The sequence below is a fragment of the Macaca nemestrina genome, chromosome 10, assembly GCF_043159975.1.
Source record: "Macaca nemestrina isolate mMacNem1 chromosome 10, mMacNem.hap1, whole genome shotgun sequence".
Classification (NCBI taxonomy): Eukaryota; Metazoa; Chordata; class Mammalia; order Primates; family Cercopithecidae; genus Macaca; species Macaca nemestrina.
Window position 1 is genome coordinate 12,866,868 of NC_092134.1, and position 27,556 is coordinate 12,894,423.

At 48.2% G+C, this 27,556-nt stretch overlaps 1 protein-coding gene and 2 non-coding genes across 6 annotated transcripts; 2 read left to right on the forward strand and 1 right to left on the reverse strand.

Moving 5' to 3' along the window:
- Positions 1–437: 437 nt before the first annotated feature.
- LOC105494774 (sirtuin 4) lies at positions 438–27,514 on the reverse strand. Of its 4 annotated transcripts, none has more exons than XR_011608754.1 (6): positions 26,979–27,514; positions 16,226–16,419; positions 13,972–14,469; positions 8,721–9,015; positions 8,375–8,587; positions 438–740 (listed from the first exon to the last, which is right to left on the reverse strand). XR_011608754.1 is itself a non-coding variant. In XM_011763554.2 (5 exons), the coding sequence occupies exons 2-5, from the start codon at positions 16,249–16,251 to the stop codon at positions 8,435–8,437; spliced, it is 972 nt and encodes a 323-aa protein (XP_011761856.2). In that variant the 5' UTR covers positions 16,252–16,419; positions 26,979–27,514; the 3' UTR covers positions 8,245–8,434. The 4 variants fall into 4 exon arrangements, 2 of the variants coding, with proteins under 2 accessions (XP_011761856.2, XP_011761872.2); XR_011608753.1 differs by lacking the exon at positions 438–740 and adding an exon at positions 5,557–8,081; XM_011763554.2 differs by lacking the exon at positions 438–740 and having other exon boundaries at positions 8,245–8,587.
- On the forward strand, positions 8,129–8,235 carry LOC112429134 (U6 spliceosomal RNA). The gene has a single exon (XR_003021271.1). It is a non-coding gene; the product is annotated as a U6 spliceosomal RNA (small nuclear RNA).
- Positions 26,770–26,910, forward strand: LOC112429151 (U4 spliceosomal RNA). The gene has a single exon (XR_003021293.1). It is a non-coding gene; the product is annotated as a U4 spliceosomal RNA (small nuclear RNA).
- Positions 27,515–27,556: the final 42 nt, after the last annotated feature.

Here is a 27,556-nt window from a genome sequence, read left to right on the forward strand (position 1 = left end):
TCAAAAGGCCAAGGTAGGCAGATCACTTCAGGCCGGAAGTTCAACATGGCGAATCCCCGTCTCTACTAAAAATACTAAAATTAGCCAGGTGTAGAGACCCACGGGTGTAATCCCAGTTACTCGGTGGCTGAGGCACAAGAATTGCTTGAACCCGGGAGGTAAAAGTTGCAGCGAGCCGAGATCATGCCACTGCACTCCAGCCTGGGCTACAGAGTGAGATTCTGTCTCAAAAAAAGCACTCAATGTGGGCCAAAGGCAGATATGATGATTTCCTTTTCCATCATCCTGTCCATCTCCTAATGATAGTGACTGCATTTCCTTATTATGTGCCAGGTACTGTGCTACGAGCTTCACATGCATCATTGCCCTGCTTAATCTTAAAACCAACCCAATGAGGTAGCCACTATTATCTTCATCTACAAAGAGCCTGAAGTTAGACAAAAATAACTTGCCCAAGTCTTCTAACTAGTAAGTAGAAAAACTGGGATTGAGGCTGGGTAAGGTGACTCACACCTGTAATCCCAGCACTTTGGGAGACCAATGTGGGAGGATCGCTTGAGTCCAGGAGTTTGAGACCAGCCTGGACAACATAGTGAGATCCTGTCTTTACAAAAAATTCAAAAATTTATCCAGGCATGGTGGTACGCACCTGTAGTCCCAGCTACATGGGAGGATTCCTTGTGCCAAGGAGGTTGAGACTGCAGTGAGCCCTGTTCCTGCCACTGCACTCCAGCAACACCCTGTCTCAAAAAAAAAAGTTGGGGGACGTTGAAATCCAAGTCAATCTATAACCTAAGAGTTGTTTTGTTTTGTTTTTGAGACAGTCTCTGTCACCCAGGCTGGAGGGCAGTGGCACGATCTTGGCTCACTGCAGCCTCTCCCTCCCAGGTTCAAGCGATTATTGTTCTTGTGAGACCCCTCAGTACTGGGCAATCTCTGACAGTTGGTCATGCTGCCTAGGAGTGTTGGATTTCCTATTGGTCCTTCCTCTGATCCACTCAGAAAAACTTTAGTTCACTTTTGCAAAAGTAGTAGCTGGGATTACAGGTGTGCACCATCACACCTGGCTAATTTTTGTATTTTTAATAAAGACAGAGTTTGGCATGTTGGCCAGGCTGGTGTCAAACTCCTGGCCTCAAGTGATCCACTCACCTTGGCATCCCAAAGTGCTGAGATTACAGGCATGAGTCACCTCACCTGACTACCTAAGAGTTTTAATTCCATGCTATATTCCTTTTCTAATAAATTGAGAAAAAGACAAAAAAAGAAAAACCTAGGCTGGGCACGATGGCTCACACCTGTAATCCCAGCACTTTGGGAGGCCGAGGTGGGCAGATTGCTCGAGGTCAGGAGTTCAAGACCAATCTGGCCAACATAGCGAAGGCCTGTCTCTACTAAAAATACAAAAAATAGCTAGGTGTGGTGGCAGGTGCCTGTAATCCCAGCTACTTGGGAGGCTGAGGCAGGAGAATCACTTGAACCTGGGGCTGGGGTGAGGGTGGGGGCGGGGGTGCAGAGGTTGCAGTGAGTGAGATCATGCCATTGCAGTCCAGCCTGGGTGACAGCGCTAGACTCTGTCTCCAAAAAAACAAAACAAAACAAAACAAAAAACCTCCTTTCTTGGATTAGTCTAATTTCTTTCTTCATGAAGTAGAAATTACCTGTATTGTGACATAAACGTTAAGTAAAAAATCTATATCTCAAAGCAGTGTATTGAATCTCAGCAAGGATAATATATTTTGAATTAATTATTATATCTGGGCAGTCGGGTGCAGTGGCTCATGCCTGTAATCCTAGCACTTAGGGAGGCTGAGGTGGGTGGATCACGAGGTCAGGAGATCAAGACCATCCTGGCTAACTTGGTGAAACCCCGTCTCTACTAAAAAAAATACAAAAAAATTAGCCAGGCGTGGTGGCGGGCGCCTGTAGTCCCAGCTACTCGGAGGCTGAGGCAGGAGAATGGCGTGAACCTGGGAGGCAAAGCTTGCAGTGAGCCGAGATCACGCCACTGAACTCCAGCCTGGGCAACACAGCGAGACTCCATCTCAAAAAAAAAAAATTATTATATCTGGGCAACTTCTGTTGGGTGAGTTGGATGATGGTCAGGGTGACCAACTCATCCTGGCTTTAACACTGAAAATCCTGCATCCTGTGAAACCCCTCACTACGGGGCAATCTGTGATAGTTGGTCACGCTACCTAGGAGTGTTGGATTTCCTATTGGTCCTCCTCTGATCCACTCAGAAAAACTTTAGTTCACTTTTGCAAAAGTTCACCTTTATGTATGCCCAGGCATCTCTTGAGGGGTAAACTTTCATTAAGTGAGTTAATGTATTGTTAAATGCTTTGCACAGTGTTTGGTTTACGGTATGTGCTCAATAAATGCTTGGAGTTTTTTGGTTTGTTTTTGTTTTTTTGAGCGGACTTTCGCTCCTGTCGCCCAGGCTGGAGTGCAGTGGTGCAATCTCGGCTCACTGCAACCTCTGCCTCCTGGGTTCGAGCAATTATCCTGCCTCAGCCTCCCAAGTAGCTGGGATTACATGCACCTGCCAGCACACCCAGCTAATTTTTTGTATTTTTGGTGGAGATAGGGTTTTGCCATGTTGGCCAGGCTGGTCTCGAACTCCTGACCCCAGGAGATCCACCCGCCTCAGGCTCCCAAAGTGCTGGGATTACAGGCATGAGCCACTGCACCCGGTCAATAAATGCTTGTATTTAAGGGAGAGGTAAGAGAAGGATATCCATTTATGAGAGCACTAAGAGGAAGAATATGAGTTAGTGGGGAGGAAGTTTCCAGTCTTATGTGCCTATTTGCCTGTGTGAATCCCACTTACTAAAACCATGACAGCAGAGCACAACTGCCGAGGCAACTGAGTGGAGACACAACGCAAAGTTATGCTTAAGGCTGGTGTTGTGCAGCTGGGACCGCAGAACCAGGCCAGTGGCAAACTGATAGCACCCACTACTAGTGTGTCACTCTAATGAAGGGTACATGCAAGTGGGTTAGGAGCTGCCACAATGGTAGAAAGCAAAAGACTTAAAGCAAGGAGACAGACGTGAGGAGTGTCAGCTTCAGGAAATACCACCTTCCTCTTGGGGTGCATTTTTTGGTGGAAAGAATTCCATCTCAGGAGGAAATATGAACAAAGCAAACATTCCAAAGACTCTCCAGACTTGATTTCATCATTCATGCTAGTTCTGAGGTGCGAAAAGAGCCTGCCTTCCCTCTCTGGCTGCCTAATCTGCTCTCCATTGGCCATTATATTTTTTTTGTTTGTTTAAGTGCAGAAATCTTGGGCAAGGCCACTACATTGTAACCATTCCTGGTCTCCTTGGCCAAGTGTACTACTGGTTTTTACTTCAACTTTAGGCTGGCCACCTTTCCCACAATCTGATCATAATCTGCAGACAAATTAGATTGCTAAAAAAAGAAAAAAAAACTATGCCAGACGTGGTGGCTCATGCCTGTAATCCCAACACTTTGGGAGGCCGAGGCAGGCAGATCGCTTGAGGTTAGGAGATTGAGACCAACCTGGCCAACATAGTGAAACCCCATCTCTACTAAAAACACAAAAATTAGTTGGACATTGTGGCGCACGCCTATAATCCCAGCTACTTGGGAGGCTGAGGCAGGAGAATCACTTGAACCCTGGAGTTGGGGGTTTCAGTGCACTGCACTCCAGCCTGGGTGACAGAGCAAGACTCCATCTCAAAAAAAAAAAAAAAAAAAAAGGAAAAGAAAAAGAAAAAAACTGGAAGAAAAGTCTACTTCACGGCCGGGCGCGGTGGCTCAAGCCTGTAATCCCAGCACTTTGGGAGGCCGAGACGGGCGGATCATGAGGTCAGGAGATCGAGACCATCCTGGCTAAGACGGTGAAACCCCGTCTCTACTAAAAAATACAAAAAACTAGCCGGGTGAGGTGGCGGGCACCTGTAGTCCCAGCTACTCGGGAGGCTGAGGCAGGAGAATGGCATGAACCCGGGAGGCGGAGCTTGCAGTGAGCTGAGATCCGGCCACTGCACTCCAGCCCGGGTGACAGAGCGAGACTCCGTCTCAAAAAAAAAAAAAAAGTCTACTTCAATTCTAGTCCTGGCTCTGACATTATATAGTGTGACCTTAGGTAAATCTGGATTTTAGTTTATTAAGAAATAAAATGGGCCAGGCGCGGTGGTTCACGCCTGTAAACCAGCACTTTGGGAGGCCGAGGTGGGCAGATCACGAGGTTAGGAGATCGAGACCATCCTGGCTAACATGGTGAAACGCTGTCTCTACTAAAAATACAAAAAATTTGCCGGGCATAGTGGCCAGCGCCTGTAGTCCCAGCTACTCGGGAGGCTGAGGCAGGAGAAGGGTATGAACCTGGGAGGCAGAGCTTGCAGTGAGCCGAGATCACGCCACTGCACTCCAGCCTGGGTGACAGAGCGAGACTCCGTCTTAAAATTTAAAAAAAAACAAAAAAAAAAACTTTTATTTTTATTTTATTTATTTATTTATTTATTTTGAGACAGGATCTATGTCACCCAGGCTGGAGTGCAGTGGCACAATCATGGCTCACTGCAGCCTGGACCACCTGAGCTCAAGTGATCCTCCCACATCACTTCCCAAGTAGTTAGGACCACAGGTTTGTGCCGCTATGGCCAGATAATTCAGACAATTGTTTTGTATTTCTTTTTTTTTTTTTTTGAGACAGAGTTTTACTCTGTCACCCAGGCTGGAGTGCAATGGCGCCATCTCAGGTACTGCAACCTCCGCCTCCTGGGATCAAACAATTCTCCTGCCTCAGCCTCCCGAGCAGCTGGGATTACAGGCTCCCACTACCATGCCTAGCTAATTTTTTTTTTTATTTTTAGTAGAGACAGGGTTTCACCATCCTGGCCTGGCTGGTCTCAAACCCCTGGCCTGTCAAATAAGGAAACAAAGGCATAAGGCCAGCGCGGTGGCTCACGCCTGTAATCCCAGCACTTTAGGAAGCCAAGGCAGGTGGATCACCTGAGGTCAGGAGTTCGAGACCAGCCTGGCCAACATGGTGAAGCCCCCATCTCTACTAAAAATACAAAAAAATTAGCTGGACGTGGTGGCGGATGCCTGTAATCCCAGCTGCTCAGGAGGCTGAAGCAAGAGAATCACTTCAACCCAGGAGGTGGAGGTTGCAGTGAACTGAGATCATGTCACTGCACTCCAGCCTGGACAACAGAGCAAGACACTGTCTCAAAAGAAAGAAAGAAAAAAAAAAAAAAAAAATGGCCGGGCGCGGTGGCTCAAGCCTGTAATCCCAGCACTTTGGGAGGCCGAGACGGGCGGATCACGAGGTCAGGAGATCGAGACCATCCTGGCTAACACCGTGAAACCCCGTCTCTACTAAAAATATAAAAAACTAGCCGGTCGAGGTGGCGGGCGCCTGTAGTCCCAGCTACTCCGGAGGCTGAGGCAGGAGAATGGCCTAAACCCGGGAGGCGGAGCTTGCAGTGAGCTGAGATCCGGCCACTGCACTCCAGCCCGGGCTACAGAGCAAGACTCCATCTCAAAAAAAAAAACAAAAAAACAAAAAAACAAAAAACAAACAAAAAAAAAAACGCCAGGCACGGTGGCTCATGCCTTTAATCCCAGCACTTTGGGAGGCCAAGGTGGGCGGATCACTTGAGGTCAGGAGTTTGAGATCAGACTGACCAACATGGAGAAACCCCGTCTCCACTAAAAATACAAAATTTGCCAGGTGTGGTGACACATGCCTGTAATGCCAGCTACTCGAGAGGCTGAGGCAGAAGAATTGCTTGAGCCCAGGAGGTGGAGGATATAGTGAGCCAAGATCGTGCCATTGCACTCCAGCCTGGACAACAAGAGTGAAACTCCATCTCAAAAAAAAAAAAAAAGGGCCATCCACTGACTGGGCACGGTTGCTCACGCCTATAATCCCAGCACTTTGGGAGGCCAACGCAGGTGGATCACTTGAGGTCAGGAGTTTGAGACCAGCCTGGCCAACATGGTGAAACCCTGTCTCTACTAAAAATACAAAAATTAGCCAGACGTGGTGGCGCATGCCTGTAATCCCAGCTATTTGGGAGGCTGAGGCAGGAGAATCGCTTGAACCCCGGAGGCAGAGGTTACAGTAAGCCAATATCGTGTCGTTGCACTCCAGCCTGGGCAACAAGAGTGAAACTCAGTCTCAAAAAAAAAGAAAAAAAAAAATGTATGAAGTGTTCAGAATAGGCAGAAACAGAGTGGTTAGTTGTTGCCAGGGGCCAACAGGTGATAATTGCAGTGGTGGGAAACAGGAAATGACTGCTAATGGGCCCAAAATGTCTTCTTGGGATGATAAAAATGTTCTAGAATTAGATAGTAGTGATCAAAGCACACCTTTGTGAGCGCACCAAAAAACAAGTCAATTGTACATTTTTAGAGAGTATACTTTATGTTGTATAAATTATTATTTCAAAATTATTATTTTTAAAAGGGAAAAAGCAATGGCAGATTCTGGAACATTTAGTGTCTTAAAGAGCTACATGTCTAGGGCCAGGCGCAGTGGCTCACGCCTGTAATCCCAGCACTTTGGGAGGCCGAAGGCAGGCGGATCACGAGGTCGGGAGATGGAGACCATCCTGGCTAACATGGTGAAACCCCGTCTCTACTAAAAATGCAAAAAATTAGCCGGGCGTGGCGGCGGGTGCCTGTAGTCCCAGCTACTCAGGAGGCTGAGGTAGGAGAATGGCGGGAACCTGGGAGGTGGAGCTTGCAGTGAGCCGAGATTGTGCCACTGCACTCCAGCCTGGGCGACAGAGCGAGACTCTGTCTCAAAAAAAAAAAAAAAAAAAGAGCTACATGTCTAGAATTTGAAAACCGTAATATTTCAAACACTACAGCTTAACGTATGTTAAAAAATTAGCTTTTGCCAGGCGTGGTGGCTCACGCTTGTAATCCTAGCACTTTGGGAGGCCGAGGCGGGCGGATCACGAGGTCAGGAGATCGAGACCATCCTGGCTAACACAGTGAAACCCCGTCTCTACTAAAAATACAAAAATGAGCCGGGCATGGTGGCGGGTGCTTGTAGTCCCAGCTACTCGGGAGGCTGAGGCAGGAGAATGGCGTGAACCTAGGAGGCGGAGATTGCAGTGAGCCGAGATCGCACCACTGCCCTCCAGCCTGGGCCACAGCGCGAGACTCCGTCTCAAAAAAAAAAAAAAATTAGCTTTGGGGCCGGGCTCGGTAGCTCATGCCTGTTATCCCAGTACTTTGGGAGGCTGAGGCAGGTGGATCACTTGAGGTCAGGAGTTTGAAACCAGCCTGGCCACCATGGTGAAACCCCATCTCTACTGAAAATACAAAAATTAGCTGGGTATGGTGGTGGGCGCCTGTAGTCCCAGCTACTCGGGAGGCTGAGACAGGAGAATTGCTTGAACCCAGGAGGCAGAGGTTGCAGTGAGCCAAGATCATGCCACTGCACTCTAGTCTGGGCTACAGAATGAGACTCCATCTCAAAAAACAAACAAACAAACAAAAAAAACGCCTGGGCATGGTGGTTCATGCCTGTAATCCCAGCACTTTGGGAGGCCAAGGCAGGCAGATCACTTGAGGTCAGGAGTTTGAGACCAGCTTGGCCAATATGGTAAAACCACATCTCTACCAAAACTATAAAAAATTAGCCAGGTGTGGTGTGGTACATGCCTGTAATCTCAGTTACTTGGGAGGCTGAGGCAGGAGAATCACTTGAACCCGGGAGGCGGAGGTTGCAATGAGCTGAGATCGCAACACTGCACTCCAGCCTGGGCAACAGAGCGAGACTCTGTCTCAAAAAAAAAAAAAAAAGTTTTGGCCGGGTGTGGTAGCTCATGCCTATAATCTCAGCACTTTGGGTGGCTGAGGCGGGTGGATGGCTTGAGCTCAGGACTTCGAGACCAGCTTGGGTGACAAAGTGAGACCCTGTCTGTACAAAAAATACAAAAAATTAGTTGGGCATGGTGGTGCATGCCTGTAGTCCTAGCTACTTGGGAGGCAGAGGTGGGAGGATGGCTTGAACCTGGGAGGCAGAAGTTGCAGTGAGCTGAGGTCAGGCCATTGCACTTCAGCCTGGGTGATAGAGTCAGACCCTGTCTCAAAAAAAAAAAAAAAAAAAAAAAAAAAAAAATTAGTGTTAGTGCTCTCTTCAGCAGCACATATGCTAAAATTAGAATGATACAGAGAAGGTTAGCATGACCCCCATGCAAGGATGACGTACAAATTCATGAAGCATTTCATATAAAGCTGAACAAATTTATTTTAAAAAAATGAGTTTTAATTAAGAATATCCACACATTAAGATACCTAGAACCTTCTATACTTTGTCAGTGCACCCTACTCTGTCGAATGGGAACTGGAATCTGTTATCTGAGAAGGCAATTACCTTTAGCAGCAAGACTCAAGTGAGAGTCCCTGTTCCAGGTTCTGGAACATCAGGCTGTGGTTAGCGTGGGTCTATCAAAGGCAGCAACTCTCCACAACGAGAATTCAGTTTCAGACACGCCAAGTCATCTGACCGTGTGGGCCCAATGTTCAGTATTGCAATCGGCAGCTTCTTCTCCCGGGCAGTGAGGATAAACCTGTAACTGGAGTATACCTGCATGGGTAAAAGACACACATAAGAATGTCTAGGTTCTCTAGCTCTAGAAAAAGTTAAACCAAAAAGGGGGTCTCTCCAGGACTCCCAATCCCGCACAGGGGGCGGTTACCACTCTGGCCAAGTCAGATACCTGCAAGGATGATCCCACCACCAAGAGGGAGTCGGCTTCTTTTACACGCTTGTGCACAAAATCAACCTTGTCAGGGTTCACTGTGTCCCCGAAGAAAACGACATCTGGTTTCAGATGGCCTCCACATTGAACGCAGGATGGGACCTGAAAGCTCCGGACTTGCTCCTCTGAGAGAAAGACGTCACCATCAGGAGCCAGACCATAGGCCTCAGCACTCCAGGTGGGGTTCAGGACTTGGAAGCGCTCTTGCAGCACCCCCCGGGGAGTCTGTTCCCCACAATCCAAGCACAGGACCCTGGAACCAAGGAAGACGCTGACTGAACAGTATGTCCTTGGGAGGGACAAAGCTGTCAGAGATGTTTCGTCCCCAACCATTTTCAGCCCTTCCATTGCTGCCTTCTTTCCCTAACACACAATCCCCACCCCATTTTAGCCATACTTTCTATTTTTTTTTTTTTTTTTTTTTTGGAGACAGGGTCTGGCTGTTGCCCAGGCTGGAATGCAGTGGCATGATCTCAGCTCACTGCAGCCTCAACCTCCTGGCCTCAAGTGATCCTCCCACTTTGGCCTCCCAAAGTGCTGGGATTACAGGTGTGAAACACTGCGCCCGGCCCGTCTGTTTCCTTCCTGTACACTCCTTCCTAACCTTCTGCTATAGCTCACTTTTATGCTTAACATGACTGCAAATGCTTTGCCTGCTGGTTTCCTTAGTGCCCAAACCTGCGTTTTTCCCTCTATCCTTTCCCTTGCTCATCTGCCGCATTTGCCACTGTCTATCACCATCCCCTCTAAAATGCTTCTCCTCCTTGGTTTCCAGGACACAGTGTCTCCTGGTTCGTTCCCTTCTCACCTCTTTTTTTTTTTTTTTTTTTGAGAGGGAGTTTCACTCTTATTGCCCAGGCTGGAGTGCAATGGCACAATCTTGGCTCGCTGCAACCTCCTCCTCATGGGCTCAAGTGATTCTCCTGCCTCAGCCTCCTGAGTAGCTGGGATTACAGGCATGCGCCACAACACCCAACTAATTTTTTTAGTATTTTTAGTAGAGACAGGGTTTCTCCATGTTGGTCAGGCTGGTCTCAAACTTCCGACCTCAGGTGATCCACCCACCTCGGCCTCCCAAAGTGCTGGGATTACAGGTGTGAACCACCACACCTGGCCCCCCTTTTCACCTCTGTAATCACCAGAGCTTGAGCCAGTGTGGGGGAGCATTTTGTGTCTGTTTTTATTTTTTTATTTTTATTATTTATTGTATTTATTTATTTATTTATTTGAAACAGAGTTTCGCTCTTGTTGCCCAGGCCGGAGTGCAATGGCACAATCTCGGCTCACCACAACCTCCGCCTCCCAGGTTCAGGCAATTCTCCTGCCTCAACCTCCCAAGTTGCTGGGATTACAAGCATGTGCCACCATGTCCAGCTAATTTTGTATTTTTAGTAGAGATAGGGTTTCTCCATGTTGAGGCTGGTCTCAAACTTCTGACCTCAGGTGATCCACCCGCCTCGGCCTCCCAAAGTGCTGGGATTACAGGCATGAGCCACGACGCTTGGCCTATTTTTTTATTTTTTTATTTATTTATTTATTTTTTTTATTTATTTTTTTTTTTTTTGAGACAGAGTCTCGCTGTGTCGCCCAGGCTGGAGTGCAGTGGCCGGATCTCAGCTCACTGCAAGCTCTGCCTCCCGGGTTTTTACGCCATTCTCCTGCCTCAGCCTCCCGAGTAGCCGGGACTACAGGCGCCCGCCACCTCGCCCGGCTAGTTTTTTGTATTTTTTAGTAGAGACGGGGTTTCACCGTGTTAGCCAGGATGGTCTCGAACTCCTGACCTCGTGATCCGCCCGTCTCGGCCTCCCAAAGTGCTGGGATTACAGGCTTGAGCCACCGCGCCCGGCCATTTTTTTATTTTTTTAAGTGACAGGGTCTTGGCCAGGCGTGGTAGCTCTTACCTGGAGTGCAATGGCATGATTATAGCTCACTGCAGCCTTGAACTCCTAGGCTCAAGCAATCCTCCTGCCTTAGCCTTCCAAAGTGCTGGGACTACAGGTGTGAGCCACCACATCCAGCCTCATTTTTCTCCTTTTAGTTCTAGTCAGCCATCAGATTATGTTGATTTTCTTCTCTTAAAAGGCCCCCTGTGGCCAGATATGGTGGCTCACACCTTATAATCCCAGCACTTTGGGAGAGTAAAGAGAGAGAATCACTTGAGCCAAGGAGTTCCAGACCAGTCTGGGTAGACAGCAAGACCCTGTCTCTACAAAAAAAAATTTTTTTTGCTTGTCTTTTTGTTTTTTGGGACGGGGTCTTGCTCTGTCGCTCAGGCTGGAGTGCAATGGCGTGATCTCAGCTCACTGCAACCTCCGCCTTCTGGGCTAAAGCGATTCTCCTGCCTCAGCCTCCCGAGCAGGTGGGATTACAGGCGCCTGCCACCAGGCCCAGCTAATTTTTGTGATCTACCCACCTCAGCCTCCCAAAGTGCTGAGACTACAGATGTGAACCACCATGCCTGGCCAAAAAATATTTTTTTTAATTAGCTGGAGTTCTAATTACCTAGGAGTTCTAGGTTACAGGGAGCTATAATGGCACCATTGCACTATAGCCTGGGTGTATGAGCCAGACCCTGTCTAAATAAGAAAAAAAGGCCAGGCCGGGTGCGGTGGCTCACACCCATAATCCCAGCACTTTGGGAGGTCAAGGTGGGTGGATCACTTGAAATCAGGAGTTTGAGACCCGCTTGGCCAACATGGTGAAACCCCGTCTTTACAAAAATACAAAAAAATTAGCCGGGTGTAGTGGCGCGCACCTGTAATCCCAGCTACTCGGGAGGCTGAGACAGGAGAATTACTTGAACCCAGGAGGCAGAGGTTACAGTGAGCCAAGATCGGGCTGCTGCACACTCCAGCCTGGGTGACAGAGTGAGACTGCATCTCAAAAACAAAACAAAACAAAACAAAACAAAAAACCAACAACAACAAAAAACAGGCTAAGATAGAGGTAAGCAAATTATTTGTATTTTTAGTAGAGATGGGGTTTCACCGTGTCAGCCAGGATGGTCTCAAACTCCTGACCTCAAGTGATTTGCCTGCCTTTCTGCCTCCCAAAGTGCTGAGATTACAGGCATGAGCCACCGCACCCATCCCAGTTTCCTTTCTCTCTCTATTTTTTTTTTTTTTTTTTTGATGGAGTTTCGCTCTTGTTGCCCAGGCTGCAGGCTGGAGTGCAATGGCACAATCTTGGCTCACCACAACCTCCACCTACTGGGTTCAAGCAATTCTCCTGCCTCAGCCTCCCGAGTAGCTGGGATTACAGGCATGCACCACCACGCCCGGCTAATTTCGTATTTTTAGTAGAGACGGGGTTTCTCCATGTAGGTCAGGCTGGTCTCGAACTCCCGACCTCAAGTGATCTGTCCGACTCAGCCTCACAAAGTGCTGAGATTGCAGGCGTGAGCCACCGCACCTGGCCAATTTCCTTTCTTAAATTTTTTTTTTGTAGAGACGGAGTCTGGCTGTGTTATCCAGGCTGGTCTTGATCTCCTAACCTCAAGCAATCCTCCTGCCTCAGCCTCTTGAGTTGCTGGGATGACAGATATGAACCACAGCACCCTGGTGCACACAGTTTTCTTACAAGCAGTTTCCTGTGTCTCTCTTGCTTCAGATGTTCTCTGCCCATGGAAGCCTCCTTGGGAGGAGCAGAGTCAAAATGTTAGGGAATTAATTTCCCTAGAGTGATCCTGGACCCATAAGGGATGAAAGATGGTGAATAAATCCCTAGCTTCAGGGCCAAGCACAGTGGCTCACACTTGTAATCCCAGCACTTTGAGATGCCAAGGCAGGAGGATCATGTGAGCCCAGGAGTTTGAGACCAGCCTGGGCAACATAGTAAGGCTTCATCTCTACAAAAAAATAAAAATTAAATTAAAAATTAGCTGGGCATGGTGGCGTTTGTCTGTAGTCCCAGCTACTTAGGAGGCTGGGGTGAAAGGATCACTTGAGCCCAGGAGATTGAGGCTATAGTGAGCTATAATCACACCACTGCACTCCAGTCTGTGTGACAGAGTGAGAGCCTGTCACACACACATACACGTGCACACACAAACACAAAAGAAAAGAAAAGAAAAAAGAAAAAAAAAATCACCCTAGCTTGCTTAACTTTTTTTTTTTTTGAGACGGAGTTTTGCTCTGTCACCTAGGCTGGCATGTAGTGGCATGATCTCAGCTAATGATCTCAGCTCACTGGAACCTCCACCTCTCAGGTTCAAGCAGTTCTCCTGCCTCAGCCTCCTGAGTAGCTGGAATTACAGGTGCGTGCCACCACGTCCAACAAATTTCTGTATTTTTAGTAGAGACGGGGTTTCACCATGTTGACCAGGTTGATCTTGAACTCCTGACATCCCAAAGTGCTGGGATTACAGGCGTGAGCCACCACAACAGGCCTCAACTTTCTTTTAAAAAAAACATATGTGTATATATATATATATGTGTGTGTGTGTGTGTGTGTGTGTATATATATATAATTTACTTTATATAGAGACAGAGTCTCACTGTGTTGGCCAGGTTGGTCCTGAACTGTTGATCTCAAGCAGTCTTCCTGTCTCAGCCTTCCAAAGTGCTAGGATTACAGGCATAAGCCATTGTGCACCATCCTCAACTTTTGTTTTCTTTTTTTTTGAGATGGAGTCTTGCTCTGTTGCCCAGGCTGGATTGCAGTGGTGCAATCTTGGCTCACTGCAGCAACCTCTGCCTCCCAAGAGATTTTCCTGCCTCAGCCTCCCAAGTAGCTGGGATTACAGGCATGTGCCACCACAACCACCTAATTTTTGTATTTTTAGTAGAAATGGGGTTTCACCATGTTGGCCAGGCTGGTCTTGAACTGCTGAGCTCACATGATCCGCCCGCCTCATTCTCCCAAAGTGCTGGGATTACAGGCATGAGCCACTGCGCCCAGCCCCAGCCCTCAAGTTTCATTGAGCAATCCTCCGACATGTCCTAGACAGTTGGAGGGTTCCTCACAGGACTGAACCCCAGTGCCCAAAGCAGTAACCCACTCATTAACACACCCTTTCCTGGCTTTCCTCTCTTTTCTGTTTTACATCCTCACTCCGTCAATGAATTTACTGGAATCAACTCCAAAGTAAACAACTTGTTCTGAAATCCTTTTCTCAAGGTCTAAGACTGCGGTGATCAAGACAGCCAAGGTTCCTACTCTCCCAAAACAACACACGGGTTTGCGTTCGAACCATGTACACCTCCTGCACCTGTGCATGCATCCGTGGAGCTCTGTCAGGCGCCGACTCCCTGCCTTGGTGTGCAAGGCATCCACATTTTGGGTCACCAACCAGTACAGCTTTCCGAGTTTCTCCCAGGTACTCAAAGCCCAGTGTGCAGGGTTCGGCTGGTGGGAGGAGAATTGAGGCCAGCCCACAAAGTTTCTCGCCCAGTACCGCTGGCGGATTGGGGCACTCCGGACAAAATCGCCATGCTGGATGGGCCTGCGGTCAGTGCGGGCATAAAGCCCCACCTTTTCTGACCTGTAGTCTGGTATCCCCGATTCGGTGGAGATTCCTGCCCCAGTCATTAGGAGGAGTCTCTTGGAAAGTGTGATGAAGCGCTGTAACTCTTTGACCTTCTCAGGGTCCAAAGGAGGACTTGCTGGCACAAATAACCCAATGGAAGCTTTCGAGCACTGCCAGCTGGGGTTTGCGATCCAACGGCTTTTTGCTGACTTGAAAGTCAACCCAAAGCTCATCTTCATTCTAGAGAAAAAGAAACCTCATGTGAGAAAGTGGGGTGTTGGCCGGGCGCGGTGGCTCACGCCTGTAATCCCAGCACTTTGGGAGGCCGAGGCGGGCGGATCACAAGGTCAGGAGATCGAGAACACGGTGAAACCCCGTCTCTACTAAAAATACAAAAAAAATTAGCCGGGCGCGGTTGTGGGCGCCTGTAGTCCTAGCTACTCGGGAGGCTGAGGCAGGAGAATGGTGTGAACCCGGGAGGCGGAGCTTGCAGTGAGCCGAGATCGCGCCACTGCACTCCAGCCTGGGCGACAGAGCGAGACTCAGTCTCAAAAAAAAAAAAAAAAAAAAGAGAAAGTGGGGTGTTTTTTTTCTCATTTTTTGTTTCTTTGTTTGTTTTGTTTTTTGAGACAGAGCCTCCCTCCGTTGCCCCGGCTAGAGTACAGTGGCGCAATCTCATCTCACTGCAACCTCCGCCTCCTAGGTTCAAGTGATTCTCCTGCCTCAGCCTCCCAAATAGCGGGATTACAGGGGTGTGCCACCACACCCAGCTAATTTTTTAGTATTTTACTAGAGACAGAGTTTCACCATGTTGGCCAGGCTGGTCTCAAACTCCTGACCTCAGGTGATCTGCCTGCCTCGGCCTCCCAAAGTGTTGGGATTACAGCCGTGAGCCACCGCACCTGGCCCCATTCATTCTTTTTTGAGCCAGCATCTCACTCTGTCACCCAGGCTGGAGTGCAGTGGCATGATCTTGGCTCACTGTAACCTCTGCCTCCCGGGTTCAAGTGATTCTCCTGCCTCAGACTCCAGAATAGCCGGGACTATAGGTGAGCGCCACCATGCCCAGCTAATTATTGTATTTTTAGTAGAGACGGGGTTTCACCATGTTGGCCAGGCTGCTCTCGAACTCCTGAGCTCTAGTGATCTGCCCGCCTCGGCCTCCCAACGTGCTGGGATTACAGGTGTGAGCCTCCAAGCCTGGCCCTAATAAGTCAGGTTTTGTTTGATTTTGTTCATGTAATTAAGCACACATACACACTCCTTTTATTTTTTCATTTCCCCCTTATTTTAGTTTACCTTCCACTGCAAGCTCTGCTACTTGGATACATCAGAGAGACAAGACCCCTGCCTGTCAGCTTTTCTAGCTGTAACTATATAGGGCCAGGTGCTGTGGCTCACGTCTGAAATCCCAGCACTTTGGGAGGCTGAGGTAGGCAGATCACTTGAGATCAGGAGTTCCAGACATGCCTGGCCAACATGGTGAAACCCCGTCTCTACTAAACCTACAAAAAAATTTAGCCGGGAGTGGTGGTACATGCCGGTAATCCCAGCTACTGGGGAGGCTGAGACAGAATTGCTTGAACCCGGGAGTGGGAGGTTGCAGTGAGCCAAGGTCGCGCCATTGCACTCCAGCCTGGGCGAAGAAGCGAGACTCCGTCTCAAAAAAAACCCTTTGACATATTATTTGATATAATGCATAAATCCTCTAGTGACATGCAACCCGTATGTAAACATTATTTTATGCTTGGCTTTCCAGATCTGAGATCAGGACCCCGCTTTCTCCTTGACATTCCACAGCAACACGTGAACAGCTAAACAAACACACATTCCGGTTTCCCGAGACCAAAGGGCCAGGGAAACCCCAGCTGAAAACGTGCATCAGCGGAACAACTGCTCTCTTCCAGGTCCCACCAAGGGCAAAGAGGAGAAATAGAATCCCTCACAAGAAATCCACAACTTCTAGAAACCCGCAGCACGCACAGAACACACTTACCTCTCACAGCTCTGCGGACACTTCATACCCCACAGTGGGGCTGTCTGATTACATTTGCATTTTGGGACATGTAGTCCAGAAAGATTAAATTATCAGAGAAAAACTACAAGTCCCATAATCTTCCGCGTCTCGCAATTGACGGCCCCAAATCATCCAGGATCGCCCCCTGTCGGCTCTTTCTGGTCAGAGGTCCTCTGTTAATATAAAAGCTTTTAGCCGGGCGCGGTGGCTCAAGCCTGTAATCCCAGCACTTTGGGAGGCCGAGGCGGGCGGATCACAAGGTCAGGAGATCGAAACCACAGTGAAACCCCGTCTCTACTAAAAATACAAAAAATTAGCCGGGCGCGGTGGCGGGCGCCTGTAGTCCCAGCTACTCAGGAGGCTGAGGCAGGAGAATGGCGTGAACCCGGGAGGCGGAGCTTGCAGTGAGCCGAGATCACGCCACTGCACTCCAGCCTGGGCAACAGCGTGAGACTCCGTCTCAAAAAAAAAAAAAAAAAAAAAAAAGCTTTTTAATCATGGATTGTTTTCAATTTTTGTGGGCACTTAGTAGGTGTATATATTTATGGTGTACATAAGTTTTTTGTGTGTGTTTTCTTTTTTCTTTTCTTTTAAGACGGAGTTTTTCTTTTGAAAAAACTCCAGGCTGGAGGGCAATGGCACGATCTCGGCTCACTGCAACCTCCCCCTGCCAGGTTCAACCGATTCTCCTGCCTCAGCCTCCAGAGTAGCTGGGATTATTATTATTATTTATTTATTTATTTATTGAGTCAGAGTCTCCCTCTGTCGCCCAGGCAAGCTCCGCCTCCCGGGTTCAAGCCATTCTCCTGCCTCAGCCTCCCCAGTAGCTGGGACTACAGGCGCCCGCCACCACGCCCGGCTAATTTCTTTTTGTATTTTTAGTGGAGACAGGGTTTCACCATGTTAGCCAGGATGGTCTCAATCTCCTGACCTCGTGATCTGCCCACCTCGGGCTCCCAAAGTGATGGGATTACAGGCGTGAGCCACGCGCCCGGCCTATTTTTGTAGTTTTAGTACAGACGGGGGTTTCGCCATGTTGGCCAGGCTGGTCTTGAACTCCTAACCTCAGGTGATCCGCACGCCTTGACCTCCCAAAGTGCTGGGATTATAGGCGTGAGCCACCGCGCCTGGCCATCTTTTCTCTTATTTTTTGTCTTCTTTTCTTTTCTCTGTGCCTATCTATGCTTTACCTACATGGGATGTTTTGATACAAACATGCAATGTGAAATAAGCACATCATTAATCATGAATCTAGATTTGACTTTTTAAAAAGTTTTTGTATTTTTAGTAGAGACAGAGTTTCACAATGTTGGCCAGGCTGGTCTCCAACTCCTGAGCTCAAGTGATCCAGGCTGGTCTCGAACTCCCAACCTCAGGTGATCGGCCAGCCTCGGCCTCCCAAAGTGCTGGGATTACAGGCCTGAGCCACTGCGCCTGGCCTAGATTTGACTAATTCTAAACATCAGAATTTGTAATCCTTTTCATTCACAGCGACAGAATCAAGTTCTTACCTTGAACTTGCAAAGAAATGCATTTATACATATCTAAAAAAGTGATAGTTTGTTTTTTTGTTTTTGTTTGTTTGTTTGTTTGTTTGTTTTTTGAGACCGAGTCTGGCTCTGTGGCCCAGGCTGGAGTGCAGTGGCGCGATCTCAGCTCACTGCAAGCTCCAGCTCCCGGGTTCACGCCATTCTCCTGCCTCAGCCTCCCGAGTAGCTGGGACTACAGGCGCCTGCCACCACGCCCGGCTAATTTTTTGTACTTTTAGTAGAGATGGGGTTTCACCTTGTTAGCCAGGATGGTCTCGATCTCCTGACCTCATGATCCGCCCATCTCAGCCTCCCAAAGTGCTGGGATTACAGGCTTGAGCCACCGTGTCCGGCCTGTTTTTTTTGTTTTTGAGACAGAGTCTCCCTCTGTCACCCAGGCTGGAGTGCAATGGTGCCATCTCGGCTCACTGCAATCTCCACCTCCCGGGTTCAGGCGATTCTCCTGCCTCAGTCTCCTGAGTAGCAGGGATTATAGGCGCGTGCCACTACGCCTTGCTAATTTTTTTATTTTTAGTAGAGACAAGGGTTCACCGTGTTAGCCAGGATGGTCTTGATCTCCTGACCTCATGATCTGCCCGCCCTAGCTTCCCAAAGTGCTGGGATTACAGGTGTGAGCCACCGCGCCTGGCCAAAAGTGTTGCTTTTACAGTTAATATGAAGCCAAATATATTATACTTGGACTAATGTACTTAACCTGCTTGGCTTCTCCAATTCTATTTATCATCTTGTTTTTTTGTTAAGTTAATCAACACAATGCCTGTGTCTCACTCCCAGTGATTGTGATCTACAAATTTCCTAATTATTCCTAATGTGTAGACAACCAGAACTGCTGCTCTACAGCATGACCTAAATCAATACATTTATAAGTGTCTGTGGACATAAAGGTGGGCAGCTAGCAGGGACCTTGAAGACCACCTAAGGACTCCCTTCCCCCATTTTAAGATGAATTGGGCTGAGCGCAGCGGTTCCCACCTGTAATCCCAACACTTTGGAAGGCCAAGGCAGGAGGATCACTTGAGCTCAAAAGTTTGAGACCAGCCTGGGCAACATAGTGAGACCCAATCACTACAAAAAATAAACAAAATTAGCCGGGTGTGGTGGTATGTGCCTGTAGTCCCAGCTACTCAGGAGGCTCAGGTGGGAGGATCACTTGGAGCCCAGGAGATTGAGGCTGCAGTGAGCCATAATTGTGCCACTGCACTTCAGCCTGGATGACAAAGTGAGATCCCATCTCTTTAAAAAATAATGATAATAAGTAAAGATGAACTGAAGTGCAGAGAAGTAATATGGAAGCTTGAGAAAGAGTTTCTAGGTTTTTGGTTCTATCGTCGTATCTTTGGAGGTAATATCGGTAAAATGACCATTTACTAGTTTGGGATGTGAGACAAACGTAAGAAGCCATGTTTGCTCATCTCTGCTTTTTTTTTTTTTTGAGACAGGATCTCGTTCTGTCACCCAGGCTGGAGTGCAGTTGTGACATCACAGCTCACTGCAGTTTCTACTTCCCAGGCCCAAGGGATCCTCCGACCTCAGCCTCTCAAGTAGCTGAGATCACAGGCATCCACCACCCCGCCCAGCTAAATTTTGTTAGTTTTTATTTTTGTTGAGACGGGGTCTCACTATGTTGCTCAGGCTGGTCTCAAACTCCTGAACGCAAGGAAAGCTCTCGCCTTGGCGTCCCAAAGCACTGGGATTACAGGTGCGAGCCACCATGCCGGGCCTGCTTATTTTGACTTGCCAGCATCATTTCATGAGGCCTCTGACTGTGTGACAACATGCAGCTCTCCAGAAAGATGCTTTGAAAACAAAACAGAATAGAGCACATGGCCTCCCATGTCCCTTGTGAGTCACTATATTCATTAAAAGATAAATTACAGGCCGGGCACGGTGGCTCACACCTGTAATCCCAGCACTTTGGGAGGCCAACGCGGGTGGATCACCTGAGGTCAGGAGTTCGAGACCAGCCTGCCCAACATGGTGAAACCCTGTCTCTACTAAAAATACAAAAAATTAGCCAGGCGTGGTGGCGGGCGCCTGTAATTCCAGCTACTCGGGAAGCTGAGGCAGGAGAATCACTGGAACCCGGGAGGCGGAGGTTGCAGTGAGCTGAGATTGCACCACTGCTTTCCAGCCTGGTGACAGAACAATACTCCATCTCAAATAATAATAATAATAATAATAGGGCCGGGCATGAGCCACTGCACCGAGCCACTTTAATTATTTAAAAGCTTATTTTTTTATTCTGGGGACATGGTCACACTCTGTCACCTAGGCGGGAGTGCAGTAGCACAATCACTGTTCACTACAGCCTCAACCTCTTGGATTCAAACCATCCTCCCACCTCAGCCTCCTGAGTAGCTGGGACTACAGGTGGGCCACCACGCCCAGCTAATTTTTGTATTTTTTTTTGCAGAGACGGGGTTTTTCACCATGTTGCCCAGGCTGGTCTCAAACTCCTGGGCTCTAGGCTTTCCAAAGTGTTGTGATTACGGGAGTGAGCTACTGCGCCTGGCCGATTCTTTTTTTCCTTAGTGGAAAGAGAGTAGTAGCTCCAGCAACAGCGAAAGTCAGTAGTTGTAGGACCTACTAGGCGGGGAAACTCATCTGACAGCCCCCCTCCTTTTTTTTTTTTTTTTTTTGAGATGGAGTTTCACTCTTGTTGCCCAGGCTGGAGTGCAATGGCGCCATCTTGGCTCACTGCAACCTCTGCCTCCCAGGTTCAAGCGATTCTCCTTCCTCAGCCTCCGTAATAGCTGGGATTACAGGTATGAGTCACCGTGCCCGGCCACCCCCTTTTTTTTTTTCAAGGCTGCAGTGAGCCATGATCCTGTGACTGCACTCCAGCCACTGACAGCCCTTTCTGCATTAGTTAACCTGACCACATCTGCTGAAAGAACCAGAAGCTAGACTGAAATTTTCGTTGTCAAAAAAATTATAATCCCCCAAAATTTAAAAATTAAAATCCAGCACATTTTCTGCACACATTTTCTGAGTATTTGATCATAACTTTAAAAAATGTGAAAACAGTGACATTCTCCTTCCCCACCCACCAATTTTACTATGAAAAAGTTCAAACCTATGTCATTTTTTCAGTTCTCCAAGTGGAATGACCATCACTAATAGAGACTGGTCGGGAATTCTATTGTGCTTCTAGGCCCCCAAAAATCTCATGCTCTGAGGAAACGTTAGCTGAGTTTTCAATTTTTCTCATAGCGCTGGAAAATCATCTCTGGAAGGTGAAGTCATCCAAGTCTGTTTTGTTTTGTTTTCTTTCTTTTCTTTCCTTCATTCCTTCCTTCCTTTCTTTCTTCCTTCCTTCCTTTCTTCCCTCCCTCCCTCCCTCTCTCCCTCCCTTCCTTCCTTCTTTCTTTCTAATTTTTTGTATGCTTTTTTTTTATTTGTTTCTATTTCTTTCTTTCTTTTTTTTTTTTTTTTTTGTCATCCAAGTCAGCTGGTGAAACACACAATTTTACTTCATAGCTACTGAGAGAGGGTAATGGGCCATGCATTCTAGAATTCTCAAGGGCTGGGAAGTTCCTTTGATACCCTCATGGGATTAGGATTAGGGCTTTAGTCTTTTTCTCTTTTTTTTTTTGAGATGGAGACTCCAGTCTGTCACCCAGGCTGGAGTGCAGTGGCGCAATCTCAGCTCACTGAAACCTCTGTCTCCTGGGTTCAAGCGATTCTCCTACGTCAGCCTCCCGAGTAGCTGGGATTACAGGTGCCCACCATCATGCCCAGCTAATTTTTTTTTTTTTTGTATGTTTAGTAGAGATGAGATTTCACCATCTTGGCCAGGCTGGTCTTGAACTCCTGACCTTGTGATCCACCCGCCTTGGCCTCCCAAAGTGCTGGGATTACAGGCGTGAGCCACCGCGCCTGGCCTAGTCTTTTTCTCACAACTCCACCCCACCCAGAATTAATGACTGTATCCTTGACTGGATGATCAAAGTAAAATAATCTAAATTCTTTTCTTTTTTTTTTTTTTCTACTGATTTTCCCTACCCTAGCAGGTGTTGGGAAAATCAGTATCCAGGCTGTGACTTAAATAAGTAGTTGGCTGCAGTGGCTCATGCCTGTAATCCCACCCTTTGGGGAGGCTGAGGCGGGCGGATCACTTGAGCCCAGGAGTTGGAGACCAGCATGGACAACATGGTGAAACCCCACATCTACAAAAAATACAGAAAAATTAGCTGGGCATGGTGGTGTGTGCCTGTTGTCCCAGCTACCTAGGAGGCTGTGGTGGGAAGATCGCTTGAGCCCAGGAGGTTTAGGCTGCACTGAGCCGTGATTGTGCCCGTGTACTCCAACCTAGGCGACTGAGAACATGTCTCAAAAAAAAAAAAAAAAGAAAGAAAGAAAGAACCACACAACACATCAGCATCAAACAGGCCTTTTAAAATGTCATTTTTGTATATAGATGATGAGTACATGAATGTTCACTGAGGAATTCTTTGAACATTTTGTGTTTAAAATTTTTTATAATAAAATGTTGGAGGAGGCCGGGCGCGGTGGCTCACGCCTGTAATCCCAGCACTTTGGGAGGCTGAGGCGGGCGGATCACAAGGTCAGGAGATCGAGACCACGGTGAAACCCCGTCTCTACTAAAAATACAAAAAATTAGCCGGGCGCGGTTGTGGGCGCCTGTAGTCCCAGCTACTCGGGAGGCTGAGGCAGGAGAATGGCGTGAACCCGGGAGGCGGAGCTTGCAGTGAGCCGAGATCGCGCCACTGCATTCCAGCCTGGGCTGGGCGACAGAGCGAGACTCCGTCTCAAAAAAAAAAAAAAAAAAAAAAAAAAAAAAAAAAAAATGTTGGAGGAAATGTTACTTTCTTGGGGACTACTATTTGCATCTTAACGAGTAAAAAAACCCAAATAAATGTATTTCAGAGCATATAATTCAGTGAGGAAACAAGTTTAGATGTAGGTTTCTTTTTTTTTTTTGGAGATGGAGTCTCGCTCTCTGTTGCCCAGACTGGAGTGCAGTGGCATGATCTCAGCTCACTGCAACCTCTGCCTCCCAGGTTCAAGCGATCCTCCTGCCTCAGCCCCCCTAGTAGCTGGGTTAATTTTGTATTTTGTATTTACAGGGGTGTCGCCATGTTGCCAGGCTGGTCTTGAACTCCTGGCCTCCGGTGATCCACCCACCTTGGCCTCCCAAAGTGTTGGGATTACAGCCGTGAGCCACCACACGTAGACCAGATGTAGGTTTCTTTTTTTTTTTTGAGACGGAGTCTTGCTCTGTTGCCCAGGCTGGAGTGCAGTGGCGCGATCTCCGCTCACTGCAAGCTCCGCTGCCTCCAGGGTTCACGCCATTCTCCTGCCTCAGCCTCCCGAGAAGCTGGGACCACAGGTGCCCGCAACCATGCCCGACTAATTTTTTTGTATTTTTTAGTATAGACGGGGTTTCACCATGTTTGCCAGGATGGTCTTGATCTCCTGACCTTGTGATCCGCCCGCCTCGGCCTCCCAAAGTGCTGGGATTACAGGCGTGAGCCACCGCGCCCCGCCCAGATGTAGGTTTCTAACAGCTTTCTACATCCTGAAGGAAAAAAGGCAGTGAGGGTGAAAGTTGCTTCAAATTTTAGATACCGTGAACATTTCTGTGGAAATAAATCCTTATTCTTTCAGCCTCTTTTTGAATTACAGTGTTCAAAGAAAACCCTTTTGAATTAACATATGATCCAGCAATTTTACTTCTAGGTATATGCACCAAAGAATAGAAAACAGGGGCCGGGTGTGGTGGCTCACACCTGTAATCCTAGCACTTTGGGAGTCTGAGGCAGGCAGATCACCTGAGGTCAGGAGTTCGAGACCAGCCTGACCAACATGGAGAAACCCCGTCTCTACTTAAAAAAAAAAAAAATTTATATATATATATACATAAAATTAGCCGAGCATGGTGGCGCATGCCTGTAATCCCAGCTACTCGGGAGGTTGAGGCAGGAGAATCTTTTGAACCCAGGAGGCAGAGGTTGCGGTGAGCTGAGATTGCGCCATTGCAGTCCAGACTGGGTAACAAGAGTGAAACTCAGTCTCAAAAAAAAAAAAAAAAGGAAAATAGGAACTTAAGCTGATATTTGCACACCAATAGCAGCATTATTCCCATAGACAAAAGGTGGAAACCAGCAATGTCCATCTAAGAATAAATGGATAGGACAGGCGCAGTGGCTCAGCACTTTGGGAGGCTGAGGCAGGCGGATCACTTGAGGTCAGGAGCTTGAGACCAGCCTGGCCAACATGGTGAAACCCTGTCTCTACTAAAAATACAAAAATTAGCCAAGCGTGGTGGCGTGCACCTGTAATCTCAGTTACTCAGGAGGCTGAGACAGAATTGCTTGAAACCGGGAGGCGGAGGTTGCAGTGAGCGGAGACTGAGCCACTGCACTCCAGCTTGGGCAACAGAGCCAGACTCTCTCTCAAAAAAAAAAAGTGGGCCGGGCGCGGTGGCTCAAGCCTGTAATCCCAGCACTTTGGGAGGCCGAGACGGGCGGATCACGAGGTCAGGAGATCAAGACCATCCTGGCTAACACGGTGAAACCCCGTCTCTACTAAAAAATACAAAAAACTAGCCGGGCGAGGTGGCGGGCGCCTGTAGTCCCAGCTACTCGGGAGGCTGAGGCAGGAGAATGGTCTAAACCCGGGAGGCGGAGCTTGCAGTGAGCTGAGATCCGGCCACTGCACCCCAGCCTGGGCGACAGAGCAAGACTCTGTCTCAAAAAAAAAAAAAAAAAAAAAACAAAAAAAAAACTGGATAAACAGTTGGCCTGGGTGGCAGCTCATGCCTATAGTTCCAGCACTTTGGGAGGCCAAGATGGGAGGATCGCTTGAGCCCAGGAGTTTGAGACCAGCCTGAGCAACATGAAGAGATCCTGTCTTTACGAAAAATACGCAAATTAGGCCGGGCGCGGTGGCTCAAGCCTGTAATCCCAGCACTTTGGGAGGCCGAGACGGGCGGATCACGAGGCCAGGAGATCGAGAGACGATCCCGGCTAACACCGTGAAACCCCGTCTCTACTAAAAAATACAAAAAAACTAGCCGGGCGAGGTGGCGGGCGCCTGTAGTCCCAGCTACAAGTTCAAGACCAGCCTGACCAACATGATAAAATCCCATCTCGGAGGGGTGCGGTGGCTCACGCCTGTAATCCCAGCACTTTGGGAGGCCGAGGCAGGCGGATCATGCGGTCAGGAGATGGAGACCATCCTGGCTAACACGGTGAAACCCCGTCTCTACTAAAAATACAAAAAATTAGCCAGGCCTGGTGGCGGGCGCCTGTAGTCCCAGCTACTTGGGAGGCAGAGGCAGGAGAATGGTGTGAACCCGGGAGGCGGAGCTTGCAGTGAGCAGAGATCGCGCCACTGCACTCCAGCCTGGGCGACAGAGCCAGACTCCGTCTCAAAAAAAAGAAAGAAAGAAAGAAAGAAACCCCGTCTCTACCAAAAATACAAAAATTAGCTGGGCGTGGTGTCAGGCACCTGTAATCCCAGCGCCTCGGGAGGCTGAGGCAGGAGAATCACTTGAACCCAGGAGGCAGATGTTGATCTCGCCATTGCGCTCCAGCCTGGGCAACAAAAGCAAAACTTCGTCTCAAAAAAAAAAAGAATAAATGGGGTGGGTGCGGTGGCTCACACCTGTAATTCCAGCACTTTGGGAGGCCGAGGCGGGCAGATCACCTGAGGTCAGGAGTTTGAGACCAACCTGGCCAACATGGTGAAATCCCGTCTCTACTAAAAATACAGAGTGGTGGCGGGCACCTGTAATCCCAGCTACTTGGGAGACTGAGGCAGGAGAATCGCTTGAATCCGGGAGGCAGAGGTTGCGGTGAGCTGAGATCATGCCACTGCACTCCAGCCTGGGCAACAAGAGCAAAAACTCCATCTCAAAATAAAAAAGGATAAACAAGCCGGGCGCGGTGGCTCAAGCCTGTAATCCCAGCACTTTGGGAGGCTGAGACGGGCGGATCACAAGGTCAGGAGATCGAGACCATCCTGGCTAACACGGTGAAACCCCGTCTCTACTAAAAAATACAAAAAGCTAGCCGGGCGAGGTGGCGGGCGCCTGTAGTCCCAGCTACTCGGGAGGCTGAGGCAGGAGAATGGCGTGAACCCGGGAGGCGGAGCTTGCAGTGAGCTGAGATCCGGCCACTGCACTCCAGCCCGGGTGACAGAGCGAGACTCCGTCTCAAAAAAAAAAAAAAAAAAAAAAAAAAGGATAAACATCTCATACAATGAAATATGATTCAGCCATAAAATTAATGAATTCCTGATACATACTACAACATGGATTAACCTTAAAAACATTATTCTGAATGAAATAGGTCTGACCCCAAAGGGCAAATATTGTATGATTCCATTTATATATATAAAGTACTCACAAACTAATAGAGATAGAAAGTAGAAAAGAGGTTGCCACGGGCTGGAGGAGAAGGGAACAGGAAGCAAAGGTTTAATGGGTACAGAGTCTCAGTTTCCACCCTTGGGCATGGAAGATAAAGTTCTGGATGTAAGTAGTGGTGATGGTTGCACAACAATGTGAATATATTCTATGCCAGTGAATATACACTTAAAGGTTAAAATGGTAAATTTTATGTATACTTTGGCACAATTTTTTAAAAAGTCTCAAAATAATAATAATAATAATCGTCTTTGGAGAAGTCAGTTACACTGAATCTGGAGCCAAGTGAACGGAACCCTGACTTAGATCCCTTTTCCCTCAACAGCCCCTAGCAGTCTCTGAATTAAGTCTATTAGCATGTTCCTCCCATAATGCTTTGCTCCATATCCACAGAAACCTAGTTAACTGAAATCAGCAACAATATGCAGAAACCACCTACGTAGCTCAGAAACATCTTCCTAAGATGGCATAATTTTCAAGCAAGCAATAAGTGAAGATTTTTCCATAGGCCCTAAACTCACCTTTGCGAAATAGGAAGCTGGCTTATTGGGAATGATGACGAGGGGGCGTAACTCGGTAGCTTTGCGCAGTGGCAGTATCGTAGCCAATGAGGTTTATCCGAGGCGCGATTATTGCTAATTGAAAACTTTTCCCAATACCCCGCCGTGACGACTTGCAATATAGTCGGCATTGGCAATTTTTGACAGTCTCTACGGAGACTGAATATGGAGGTGTTTAAAAAGATAGATGTTGCAATAGTAAACCTCAGTGTAAATATAATCCTTACCTCTCAAGTGGTTTTAGTTTCTGGAAGTGGGAGTTGCTGTTGCGATTGTTTTTACTCTTCAAGGTAAATTCGCGGTTCTTGCCAGCTGGCTGTTGCTTTCTTTCGCCCTGTTTTTTTGCTTTTGGGACGAAGTCTCACTCCATCGCTCAGGCTGGAGTGCACTGGCGTGATCTCGCTCGCTGCAACCTCTGCCGCCCGGGTTCAAGAGATTCTCGTGCCTCAGCTTCCCGACTAGTAGGATTACAGGCGCCTGCCACCGCACCCCGCTAATTTTTTTGTATTTTTAGTAGAGACCCCGTTTCACCATCTTGGCCAGGCTGGTCTTGAACTCCTGACCTCGTGATTCACTCGCCTGGGCCTCCCAGAGTGCTGGGATTACAGGCGTGAGCCGCCGCGCCCAGCCGTGTTCTCCAGATTTTGTCACAGTAACGTCTTAAAATTATTCCCAACTCTCCCACCCTGCTGTTTCCGCACCCCCGAGCACAGCTAGTCGTCCCTCTGCGCCCTCCAGCTTACTTTCCCGCTGCTCACTCTCCTCGCTCAAAATTCGAGTCTCAACCGAGTCAGCTCTGTGACGT

Excerpts from the sequence above, each read along its gene's own strand:
- LOC105494774 (XM_011763554.2), bottom strand. The coding sequence starts at position 16,251 with ATGAAGTGTCCGCAGAGCTGTGAGAG. Across the intron at positions 9,016-13,971 it reads CTCCACGGATGCATGCACAG|GGTCCTGTGCTTGGATTGTG; the intron begins GTGCAGGAGGTG and ends CCTTGGTTCCAG. Across the intron at positions 8,588-8,720 it reads TGGTGGGATCATCCTTGCAG|GTATACTCCAGTTACAGGTT; the intron begins GTATCTGACTTG and ends TTACCCATGCAG.